The 12,129-nt window shown below is 56.5% G+C and overlaps 1 protein-coding gene across 1 annotated transcript; it reads left to right on the top strand.

The window, feature by feature from the left end:
* The first annotated feature begins 1,796 nt into the window (after window positions 1-1,796).
* LOC119696279 (NUAK family SNF1-like kinase 2) lies at window positions 1,797-6,265 on the top strand. The gene is made up of 3 exons (XM_038126004.1): window positions 1,797-1,802; window positions 5,029-5,340; window positions 5,546-6,265. The coding sequence occupies exons 1-3, from the start codon at window positions 1,797-1,799 to the stop codon at window positions 6,263-6,265; spliced, it is 1,038 nt and encodes a 345-aa protein (XP_037981932.1).
* Window positions 6,266-12,129: the final 5,864 nt, after the last annotated feature.

Below are 12,129 nucleotides of genomic sequence, written 5' to 3'. Positions count from 1 at the left end.
TAGTTGTTATGTCATCTGAGAAGATAATCTCTGCCACTGCCATTTCTCTCAGGTGTTGGATCCCTTGTTCTATAGTCTTCCACTGGGTTTGTTGCATATAGAGAAATACCTGAGAGAGAAGTACCATGATGACCCTAAGGAGAAAATATCATTGCAGTGAGCTGGGCCCTGGCATATGCTTATCGCACACTGCTGGATAATCTGGGGCAGCAGACAGAGGCAGGGGCGCAGAGAGATAAATCAACAGCTATCCCAGTCACTCAGGCTACAGACAACATCCCAGGCTCGAAGCCAACAGCCAAACCAGACAGTGAGCCTAAGCCAGCAGCCAAACCAGACAATAAGCATCAACCAATGGCTGCTGCTACTGGCACTAGAAGTGGAAAGTGCACAGACAAGACCGATCGACCAGTGGATGATGATGATGATGCAGGAGAAGGACCTTCAACACTTCCTGACATAAAATCAGGAGTCAGAGCAAGAGGCGCAAGGTCAGAAGCCAATATTGAGTCCTTTTCCCTGAAGGACCTCCGTGGCCTAAGGAAGGATTACACCCGACGATCTGATGAATCCATAATTAGCTGGCTAGTCCATCTTTGGGATGCTGCAGGCGAGGCTACAATTCTGGATGGCACTGAAGCGAGGCATTTGGGATCCCTGTCACATGATCCTGTCATCGACCAAGGAATGATCGGGGGCTGACCCTCACAGCCTGTGGGCACGGGTCTTGGATAGTGTTGCACAAAGGTGAAGTGGCAGGGATTTTGGGAGGGTGGGGGAACCTTGTGGAGGGATGAGGGGAGGAAGGGAGGAAGGGAGGGAGGGTGGAAGGAAGGAAGGGGCGGAAGGAAGTGTCACAATCCACCCTCACGGACAGGATTGTGATGGTTTGTTATCTGATCTCAGGGTACAAAACACCAACACGGCAAGGGGGTTTGCAGTAACAATCAAAATCAGTGTACTTTATTGAATAATCACAGCAAAATGCATTGGAGGGGATTGGGGAAAAGAGAGAGAGAAAGAGAGAGAAAGAAAGAAACCCTGCAGGAAAGGAAAGGAAAAGAGAGAGGGAATAGGTATATCTACCAATGTAGAGGCGATGTAATTCTTCGAGGTCCAGTCCAGTGGAAATCCAGTCGAGGAGTCGCCTTCACGTTGGGGAGATCTCGAGATAGCTAGCTGACTCGAGGGTTTTTATTAGAATTTTCTATTGAAAGTTGGGAAGAAGGGGGGAAAAAGACACAATAGTCTTATGATCTCATCTGGTCAGCAGTGGGGGAGAGCCATTGTTTTCTTGGTTCAGTAGTCACTACCTGCAGGCAAACATCTCCGTTTGATCAGCTGTTCTCCCCCACACACACTGCCCCCCTCCCCTCCCAGCTGAGAGGTTTCAGTCCTTGGGGAGAAAAGGAGTCTTTTCCATAGAGGGGTCTCATGTCTCAGTCTTGGAGGGAGTGGCTTCTCCCATCTCAGTCCATCTGCCACGGGGGTTGTACAGTAGATGAAGGGTCTTCTGTGGAGACCACCAAAAGGTCATTCCAGAAAAGAGTCCAGCCAGGCTTGGGGGTGGAAAACTCCAGGCCATTGTCGCAGAGCAGATACAGGCCAAGAAAGGTCAAGGTGCCCCTTCTCCTTTCACTAGGTCCAGTGTTCCAATACAGCAAACACACCTGCAAACAATGGCTCAGCAGGCCAGAAGCCCTGCTCCAGGCCTGAGCACCCTGGCACGCTCCCACCAAACCAGCATGTCAAAAGAGGATCCTCTTTCGCTGGTCCCGGTTTCTGCCTTTTTCACGATGATCGTGAGGCAGATGAGAGAAATTTTGGACAGAGTCTGGAAGGAAGGAAGGAAGGAAACGAGGGAGGGAGGGAGGGAGGGATTCAGATCTAGTCCTTCTGGAAATGTGGTGTTTGCTGGCACTTCCAGTTCCCAGATCTGGATATTTCTCTATTCTGGCACAGACCAAGTGCAGCAATTTGCTGGCACAGAAATCCCAAACCCAGCAACTTCCTGGTACTTGCACCTACTATATAAACCTTCTTGGAAACGTCCTTGCATACGTACTATATAAGGCTTCTATCAAACCTTAAAAATTCTCTACAAATTCATTTCCAACATTTCTGGGTCTGGCACCGCCCAGATCTGGTGTTTGCTGCCACCACCAGTGCCCAGATCTGGAAATTTCCTTGTTCCAACACAGCCCAAGTGCAGCACTTTTCAGGCAAAGAAAGACAAATCTGGCCATTTTCCGTTGCCAGCTCTGTCACTGCCCAGACCTGGACTGCCATTGCCCAGATCGGAAAATTTCCCGGTGCTGGCAGAGCCCCAGTCCAGCCATTTGCTGGCAAAGAAAGCCAAAACCCGGCAGCTTCACGGTGCTGGCACCAGCACTACCCAGATCTGCTGTTTGCTGCGCCAGCGCCCAGATATGGAAACTTCCCACTGCCGCCACAGCCCAAGCCCAGCAATTTTCTGGCACAGAAAGCCAAAACCCAGCAATTTCCTGGTGCCAGCACCGCCACTGCCCTGATCTGCTGTTAGCTGGCACCACCCGTGCCCACATTTGGCAACTTCCCAGTGCTGGCACAACCCAAATGCAGATATTTTCTGGCAAGCAAAGCCAAAGCCAAAGGGCAGCGTCCTCTTACTGGCACCAGCACCGCGCAGATCTGGTGTTTGCTGCCGCTGCCTGTGCCCAGATCCGGACATTTCCTGGCTGTGGTGCAGCCCAAGTGCAGCAATTTTCTGTCAAAGCAAGACAAAACCCAGCAACTTCCTGGTGCCAGGACTGTCACGGCCCAGATCTGGTGTTTCCCGGAACTGCCCGTGCCCAGATACAGAAATTTCCCGATAGCCATGCAGCCCAAGTGCAGCAATTTTCTGGCAAAAATGCCACAATCTGGCAATTTTCCTTTGCCACCTCTGTCACCACCCAGACCCAGAGTTTCCCAGCACTGCCAGTGCCCAGATTCGGAAACTTCCCAGTTCTGCCAGAGCCCAAGTCTGGCAGATTTCTGTCGCTGGCAACGACACGACCAAGATCTGCTGTTTGCTGGCAGCACCAGCGCCCAGATCTGAAAACTTCCTGGTGCCGGCACAGCCCAAGCCCAGTGCCGGCAAATGACTGGCACTGAAAGCCAAAAGCTGGAAATCTCCAGGTTCTGCCTCCAGCACCATCCAGACCTGGTGTTTGCAGGGACCGCAAGTGCCCAGATTTGGAAATTTCCCGGTGCCTTCACAGCCCAGGTCTAGCAACTTGGTTTTTAGCTAGCTTAGGCAGAGAAGTTCCTCAGACTGTGACTTTGCTTTTCTTGGAACTGTTTCAACATGCTCTGGACTGAAAACCCAGAAAAACACCGGCAGCTCTCACCTGTGGCCCATCGAGGTCTGGGACGCCGCATTCCAGCGCCAGAGGGACTTGGAAGAGACCGAGTGAGCCAACTACAAGCCACAAAATGGACTTGCTGAATTTGCCATCTCTTCAGAGCTGTGAGACGTTTCATTTAATATTATTCATTTTTCAGGCTTGTCAATACTTTTCTTGTGAAATAAACAGGTTGCTTCCACTTTTCTCGAGGGAAGTCTTCTCCTGAACTAGTAGGGGGAGGGGCTGCTTGAACTTGCTTTCTAGACAGACCCCTTTTGGAGGGTTCCTCCCAAACTTTGCCCAAAACCAGCACAAGCAGGCACAATGAAAACTTCAGCAGTGGCACAACTCCCCAGCCCACCAGGAAAAGAGAGGGCATGTCAAGTGCTCCAAACGTTTGTCCTGCTTTGCTGCAAAAGTCCTGCTGCACACACCGTGCAGTGTGCAAAGCCAAGGGAAGCTGCAACTGCTGGCAAATCTTGGGACAGCAGCTCCACCTTGTTCTCCAGGAGAGGTTTCTGAGAAGAGCTGACAGGAGAAGATTCCTGGAAACAGCTTTCCAGAAGTGAAATGAGAATGAAAGAAACATCCAAGATGGTTTCCTCCATTGATTTCTAGGCTCCCCTTGCCATGTTGCACTACTTCTCCATCCCATTCATTCCAAATGCACCTCACCTCTCAGATCGGTGACTTGGCAGTTTTAGACACTCTCAAATACCATGAGCTACACAGTTTTCCTCCCCCTGTTTGTTCTGCAAAGCAACACTGGAGATGGAAGTGCAGTGCTTGGCTCAGGTCGGAATCCTCCAGCAAGGAATGTGCCCTGACAGTGTTTGTCCCTCAGCAAGGACAAGGCACAGCAGCCACCGAGGGGATTGCTCTGCCAGTGGGCAGGAGTCAGGACTCTGCATCTGGGCTCAACGCTGCAAAGTTGCCGTGTTTGGACAGACTAAGGGGCTGTCCCCGGGCGCGCGGGGCTCGGCCGTGGGGCTCGTGGGGCGAGCGGGGAACGGACACGGGGACAAACGGCCCCGGTGCTTCAGTTGCAGCGGCAGCGGCGGCAGCAGCGGCGGCAGCAGCGGCGGCAGCAGCGGCGGCAGAAGCAGATTGGCTAACGCAATCTTCTTATTTCTCTTTTTCTTTCTCATTCTCTCTCTCCTCCCTTTCCCGCTGCCGGGCACCCTTCTCGCGGGGTCCGTTTCCCGGCGTCCCTCTCCTCTCCCCGCCTCCCTCTCCCCCAGCCGGGCCGGGCCATGCCCCCGGCCCGCCCCCGGCCCCGGGCGGGGCTGCCCCGTCCCCGGCCCCAGCCGTCCCGCCGCGGTCTCGCCTCCGCCCGGCTCTGGCCGTACTGGCGGTGGCGCTGCTGGGCGGGCATCAGCGCCTGGGGCTGGGGCGGCATCGCCGCCCTTTGGCTCCGCCTGACCCGAGCCTGGCCCCGGCCCCGGCCCCTCCCGGAGCCCGCGGAGGACACACGCGGCGTGGCCGCTCCCTCCGCCTCGGCTGCGGCTTCCCCGGCCCGAGCTGCGCCGCTCGGCAGCGCGGCCGCCGGCCCCGAGCCTCCCGTGTCCCGTTCCAAAGAGCGAACGTCTGGGGATGGCCGGCCCGGGGCGGTTGAGGGGCGCTCGGGGGCCGTTGCTGGCCCCGGGCCGAGCGCTGACAGCCGCGTCCCGCCCGCAGGGAAGGCGCAGGAGGCTCTGCTGCAGCGCTACCGGGTGGGTTCGCTGCTGGGGCGCGGCGGCTTCGGCAGCGTCTTCTCGGCCACGCGGCTCTCGGACGGCGCCCCGGTGAGCGGCGGGGCCGGCGGCGGGCGCAGGAGGAGGGCGCGGAGGGGGAGGACGAGGCGCAGCAGGAGGAGGAGGAGGAGGCTGGGTCTCGGCAGGGCGGGCGGCGAGCTGAGCCCGCTGCTGCCCTTGGCTTGCAGGTGGCCATCAAAAGGGTGCCGCGGAACCGCATCCGGCACTGGGACGAGCTGGTGAGTGAGCGGGGCCAGCGGCAGAAGCCGGGCCGTGCCGGGCGGGGATGAGGCGGCGGCCGGCAGGGTGGAAGGCGCCAGGACGCCTGGAGGGGGAGCGGGCGTGGGCCCAGCGCAGGGCGCAGAGCATCCCGGCCTGGCTGAGGGCTTCCCCAGGCCTGGCACGGCATCGGCCCCCGCTGACGGCATCGTGCTCCTCCCGCAGCCCGACGGCACCAGCGCACCCCTGGAGATCGTGCTGCTGGCCAAGGTGTCCACCGGCTTCCCTGGTGTCGTGCAGCTGCTGGAGTGGCTCGAGCTCCCCAACAACATCGTGATGGTGCTGGAGCGGCCAGAGCGCTCTCAGGACCTCCTGCGTTTCATTCGGGCACGGGGGTTCCTGTGCGAGGAGGTGGCGCGGGAGCTGTTCCGCCAGGTGCTGGAGGCCGTGCGGCACTGCACCAGCTGCGGGGTCCTGCACCGCGACATCAAGCCAGAGAACATCCTGGTTGACCTGGCCAGCGGGCAGGCCAAATTGATCGACTTTGGCTGTGGCACCTACCTGCAAGACACAGCCTACACTTACTTTGCAGGTGAGCCTACACAGGGCTGTGCTCCCGCTCCTGGCATCTCATGGCCCAACATGTCACAGCCCAAGCTGGCTGTGGCAGCGGGCATTCTCCCTTTTGCTGCCAGGCAGGGGACTGAGCCTCCAGCTGGCTTGCTTTTGAGCCGGGCTGGGTGGGGAGGCATCTTCCAGCCCTGCTGGCAGCCTTTGCCAGCCACTCTGCCCTGGACTTGGGCTGGGGCAGCCAGGCTGACAAAAACCCCCGTGGGTGGGGGTAGCAGAGAGGCGCAGCCAGCACCAATGCACCAGCCCGTTTGGAGTGCGGGCGAGAGGAAGGGCTCCCACTGCTGCACTCGCCCTGTTTGCCTGGCTTCATAATACTTTTGGGGCAATGCAATGCAGGCAGGGAGGATAAGGGCATGTTTTTTCCCCAGTACTGAGTGGGTTTTTCCTTTGCATGTCATGGTCAGGCCTAGCCAGGGCTTCCACTGCCCTCTTCCGACACCCGGTTGGCTTCTTTTGCAACCCTAAGTTTGTACACTTGGAGTCCCAGGTGCTGGCGAGAGGGCAGTGGTCACCCTGTGTGCCACTGATGCAGCCCCCGCACGGCCAGGGGTGCTGGGGCCAGGCTCTGGGAGCAGCAGCATCGCCCTGCTGAACTCCATCTGTATTCCATAGGAACACTGTCCTACAGTCCCCCGGAATGGACCCGCCTGGGCCGGTACCACGGCGAGGCAGCAACGATCTGGACGCTGGGCATCCTGCTGCACCAGATGGTCTGCGGGAAGCACCCTTTCAGGAGGGGCCGGAACATCAGCTGGGGCCAGCTCTCGCTGCCACCACGGCTCTCTCAAGGTGGATCCTCTTCTCTGCGCACGGGGGGAATACCCGTGCTGGGAGGCAGCAGCGGGCTCCTGGGCATCGCGCTCTGGCAGCTGCTGAGGAGGTGGCCCATGTCCTGCTCTCCTCCAAAGCCAAGAGCTGATGGGAAAGTTTAGGCCCAGCTCTGAGCGCATCCAGAATGGCCTGGGCATGGGAATAGTGGGGCAAAGCAGACAGGAGCCTGCTCTAGCTGACCGGCAGTTTGTGGTTTCTCTCGCCAGCGTGCCAAGATCTGATCAGGCGGTGTTTATGCATGCACTTCTTGGACAGGCCCTCATTAGAAGACCTGTTCTGTGATCCTTGGGTGCAGGGTATTCCTCCGCCGTAGAAGAAGGGAGAGAGCCACAGGCACACTTGGATCCAGGGCCCTGGTAAGTTCCAGCTGCACACATGCCTTGGCCATCAGAAGCAAAGGAACCCAGACCTTTTTGTGCTGCCTGTGTCGCTGCACCGGGGTCATGGCATGGCAACACGCAGCCCTTGTGCTGCAGCTGAGCTGCTCTGCCCAGCACTGGTGGCCGCCATCCAAGCTGGTTCTGCTTGTCCTGGTTCCCTGACAGCTGGGGCCCAGGGCAGAGCCCTGACAGCCTGCTCTCAGCCCAGGGAAGGAGAAGGAGCCCCTGGAGAAGCTGTACCACGTGGGGATGCTGCTGCTGCTGCTGCTGCTGCTGCTGCTGCTGCTGCTGCTGCTGGAGACAGCGAGGATGACCTCAAGGATGGCCTCAAGGATGACAAACTCTTCCTCAACCTGGCCCCCAGCAGCTGAAGGTGATGGACTTTGATTGTGGCACCTTCTTCAAAGCCAAACTCCACAGGGAATTTTCAGATGAGTCCACCCCTAGGGAAATGCTCCCAGATTTGGGCATTGCCCAGGCTGGCTGGGAAGCAAAGGTTCCCCCTTTGCTGGGGCAGATGCAACTAAGTCTTCAGTCGGCTGCCCAGCTGCTTTTTGGCAGGGCTGGGCGGATGGGCTGGGCTGCTTACGCAATGGGAGTTGGCTCCTGGCCCTGCCAACAGCCCCCAGCACCCACCGTGGCCTGGGCTGGGGCTGGGGCTGGGGCAGCCAGGCCGACACAAACAAGCCCCCATGGTGGGAGCAGAGGTGGGACTCCAGAACCTGTGCGCAGCTGCTTTGCTTTGCAGGCAAGGAAGGCCTTGGGCTGCTCCACAGCCCTTGTTTGCTTTGAGATCAGCCTTGTTTTGGGGGGCAGTGCAGGGGGGAAGAGAGAAAGTGTGGGCTTCCCTCACACCCATGGCTGGGTTTTTCCCTAGCATGTAGGGCTTGGGCCTTCCTCAAGCCCCTGACAGAGATAAGAGTTTTTCCCTTTATTCTTGTTCCCCTTTTTGTCTGTAGTCTCTTTTCGATCATTTGTGTTTTGTTTTTCTAGAGGAAGCGTTCTAGGTGGTCCAGTGTGGATCAGGAAGTGCTTGGGAGCAGCTGTGGTGTGGATGGCTGGTGCCCTTGGAGAAGGCTGAGCACATGGTTTGGGAGCAGCTTTTCTTGCAGCCCTGGATGGCGTGAGGTGGGTCCCTGTCTGCTTGGCCGGGTGGGATCAGAGCTTTTGGGAGATGGCAGCGAGCACAGGGGCATCTGGCTCTGGGCAGCTGCTGAGGGGCTGGATGTGCCGTGGCCGGCTGCAGGCTGGGCACATGTCCTGCCCTCCTGCTCTGCTCCCAAAGGCAGCAGTGATGGGCAGCTCTGGGCACAGCTCTGGGCACGGCCAGCGTGGGCTGGGCACCGCAGGCGTTGGGACGAGGGCACAGGAGCCCTCGGCTGACGGGCAGTTTCTGCTTTCTCTCCTTGCAGCCGGGCTCCATGGGTGCTGAGGCTGCTCTGGCCTCTGCCAGGGCTCTGCTGGGCTCAGCCCTGGGCACAGCTGGGCTGGCTCTGCCCTCACATTGCTCTGAGAGCTTTGCATCAGACGAGCCCGTTCCGAGCACAGCGCCTGAGCTTTCTGCTTTGGCAGGTGAGTGAGACTCTCCTGCAGGCCAAGAGATTGCAGCTGGGGACACACATGCAATTGGCAAGGAACCAAACTCTCCACAGTCCCATCTAAACGCTGGCATCTCCCCAGGATGTTTTGTCTGTCCCATTCTTCCTTCTGTATTGGCTGGAACCGTGCAATTGCTCTGTCTTCCTCCTCTAGAAGTGCCACGAGTGGGCCAAAGCTGGCGAGTGGGCCGTGTTCCTGAGGCAGTGCAGTCTGGAGCTGAGGGATGGAGAACTGCCCTTCTGCGCGTCCAAACCAGAGCAAAAAGCCGTAGGTGGGACTTCTTTGAGTCTTTAAGAAATCCCTGACAGTTTCAAGGGGAATGTGCAGCTCCTAACAGGGTGAGAAGGAAGGTCATCTTCTAAAGGATTTGGGATTTGACAGAGTTTTGATTCCCAGTCCTGCTTGGAGCCGGGAGGGCACAAAGCAATTTCCTCTTGCTTCGACTGCAATTGAAAATAACAGGGTTGGAAACAAAGCCCAAAATCTTTTAAAAGGCTGCTGAGGTCAGTGAGATGGATCCATGCCATCGGCACATTTACAAAGGAAATAACGGAGTTCTCTTTTTCAAAAGATCATTTACCTCTTGATGCAAAGTTACAGAAGTTTTTTCACTCACACTTAGGTTTTATTTTTATCTTTTCCAATTTATCTCATTATTTTCCCTCTTTTTTTTCCTTTTCAGTAGAAAGCACGTCCTATCCCAGGAATGTCCTTTGCTCCTGTGTGGAGCAGCTCCCTTCCTGCTGGCTGAGCTGCTGAGGCAGAGCCTGGCAGCTCCTGGCCCTGCAGGGCTGAGGCTTTTCCTCGTTGCTGAGCACAGACTGATGGAGCAGCACTGCTGACCACGGGCACAACACAGAGGGACCAGGAGCAGCTGCCTTTGTCCACGTGAGGCTCCAAGGCCCAAACTCTGAGCAGCCAGGCCTGGAAGAGACTCGCAGGCTGCCTGTTGCCTCTGCTGCCCCACGTCTGCCTGGCCCAGCTTGGCTTGGGGCGCAGGGAGAACAAGGGGCAGCTCCCTGCCAGCCCCAGCCCAGGGAGCCCTCCAGCCCCGGGGCTTGGGGCACTGTCAGCACCTGCTGCTCCAGCCACCGCTTCTGCTGGCCCTGACTGCAACAACCAAATTGGGGCTGATCCCGAGGGAGCAGCAGCAGGGCCTGGATCTGATCCCTGACTCAGGGCCAGGGCTGCACAAGTGACCCCACAGCAGCAGCAGCAGCAGCAGCAGCAGCAGCAGCAGCAGCAGCAGCAGCAGCAGCAGCAGCAGCAGCAGCAGCAGATGGAGCTGACTTTCAGCACAGCCCCTGGCCTTCTTCCCTCCCGTGTGCAGCGGTGTCACAGCAGCCTGAGGCACCTGGGAGCCCTCAGTGCCAGCAGGGACTTGAGATGGCAGCCCTGGGCTCCTGGAGGTTGTGCAAGGAGCAGAGCTGGGGACTCCCTGTCCATGTGGAGCTTCCAGCTGGAAAGGCTGCTGTGGCCAGGCAGCTCCAAGGGCACAGAAAGGAGGGTCTGGACCACTGGATCTGTGCCTGTGCCACAGTCCTGGGCAGCAACCAGCGAGCCCTGGGGAACAGAAGGCACAGCAAGAGGGACAAAAGCAGGCAAGGTCAGAGACTGGGAAGAGCCAGACCCGGGAGCAGGAACAGCTGCTCCATTGCACTCTTGGAGAAAGCTCTTGGCTGCTCCAAAGCGCTGAAAGGCATCAAGGGCAGAGAGGAGGCCACAGCAAACAATGCTCCTGTTTCCACGCCTTCCCCTCTCCGTGTCCCAGGAGGAATTGAATGGACTGTATTTGCCTCTCCGAGTCGTCTCGTTCAGCATGAGCAGCTCAGCACCAGGAGCTGAAGGAGCTGAGCAAGAGGGAACTTTTTGAGCAAAGTCATGCTGCTGAAATAGACCTAGCTGAATGCAGCGGGTAGAATCATGGAACCACAGAATCCTTTCTGTTGGAAAAGAGCTCTGAGCTCATCCAGTCCAGCGGTCACCCAGCAGTGTCAAGCCAAACCTCATCCCTGCAGTCCCAAGGCCTGGACAACAGCCCTGAGTGAGGCCTGAACAGCAGGCCCTGAGGCAAAGGTGACCTCTGGATGAACCTTCCAAGCAAAGGTTATCTTTGTACCTGCTCACTAATGAAACAGGCATGGTCATTAGCACTGTGATAGATGTATCCGCTCATTAGTGAAGCCAGTATTGACCTTTCTGTATTTAGAAGCCAGACAAGGCCATGAAATCTGCCATCTGGCCTTGTTTGGGGCTGTATGGTCAAAGTCAGCTCCCTTGCTTCCTCCTTGAGCCCTGGCCAGGCTTTGGGAGGGACCCAAGAGGAGGATGAAACCAGGTGTTCCCAGCCTAGAAGTGCTGTCGGTTTGTTCATTCAGCACTGTCAGAGCTGGGCCCTCTCACAGCGGGGCTGGAGCCTCAGCTGTGCCTGGAGGCACCTGCAGCAATTCCCAGTGTCCAGGAGTGGCTCTGCAGCCCTTGGCTGTGACGGCTTCCCCCAGCTGATGTGTGCATCTGGGGAATGGTAAAGCCTGAGGGTAAATGGTGCTGGATCTTCCTGAATCACTGCAGGCAATATTTGGTGGTGATGGTTGGCTGCATTGCTGAGCTGCTCCTTTGGGGATTCTTTGCTGCTTTGAACTGCAGGAAATGACACTGATTCCTTCCGTTGGAGTCTGTGTCTTTGGTGACCACTGGTGAAAGCAAACTGGCCCAGTCTGGCCCGATCCCTACAAAATGTCACCTGTTCAATGTCAATGTGAGCAATCAGTCCCATCAGAAATTCCAGATGGAAGCCCTTCCCTGGAGTTGGCTGGCTCTGGAGCGGGCTGAGGTCGGAGCACCGTGTGAGCAGTGGGGCAGTGGGTTCAAAGAAGCTGAACCCCTGGATGTCTTAAAATGCAAAATCCAAAACTTGCATATGAAAGAAGGAGAAGAACTTGTGGGTTTGGGCAGACCAAGATGAATTTCTTAACAGTACATTGGAAGCAGCAGCTTCAGAAGGAACAATTATTGTTGGAATGCTCAATGCTCCCACATGGAGCAACGGAAGAAGGTTTTAATCTTGAGCTCACATGCATTTGTGCAAGTGATCCATTCATGTAGTAAATAACTATATACATACTAATAGTATGAGACACTAATATGAATATATTATATACATTTTTCTATTTTTAATATACATGTCTCTATATATGTGTGTATATGTATATACATATATATATATATCCATGTCTATAACTTTATATTAATATCTATATTTCTATACAAAATAATAATAATGGGAAATAGTGATGACATTACTACTGTAATTTGGTAGCTTTGGCTGCCAAATTTGGCAGCAAATTGGCAGCAAATTTGGCTTTG

The sequence above is a fragment of the Motacilla alba genome, unplaced genomic scaffold (genome assembly GCF_015832195.1).
Source record: "Motacilla alba alba isolate MOTALB_02 unplaced genomic scaffold, Motacilla_alba_V1.0_pri HiC_scaffold_28, whole genome shotgun sequence".
In the NCBI taxonomy this organism is placed as follows: domain Eukaryota; kingdom Metazoa; phylum Chordata; class Aves; order Passeriformes; family Motacillidae; genus Motacilla; species Motacilla alba.
The sequence above is the reverse complement of the archived record's forward strand: the minus strand, read 5'-3'. Positions and strand labels throughout refer to the sequence as shown.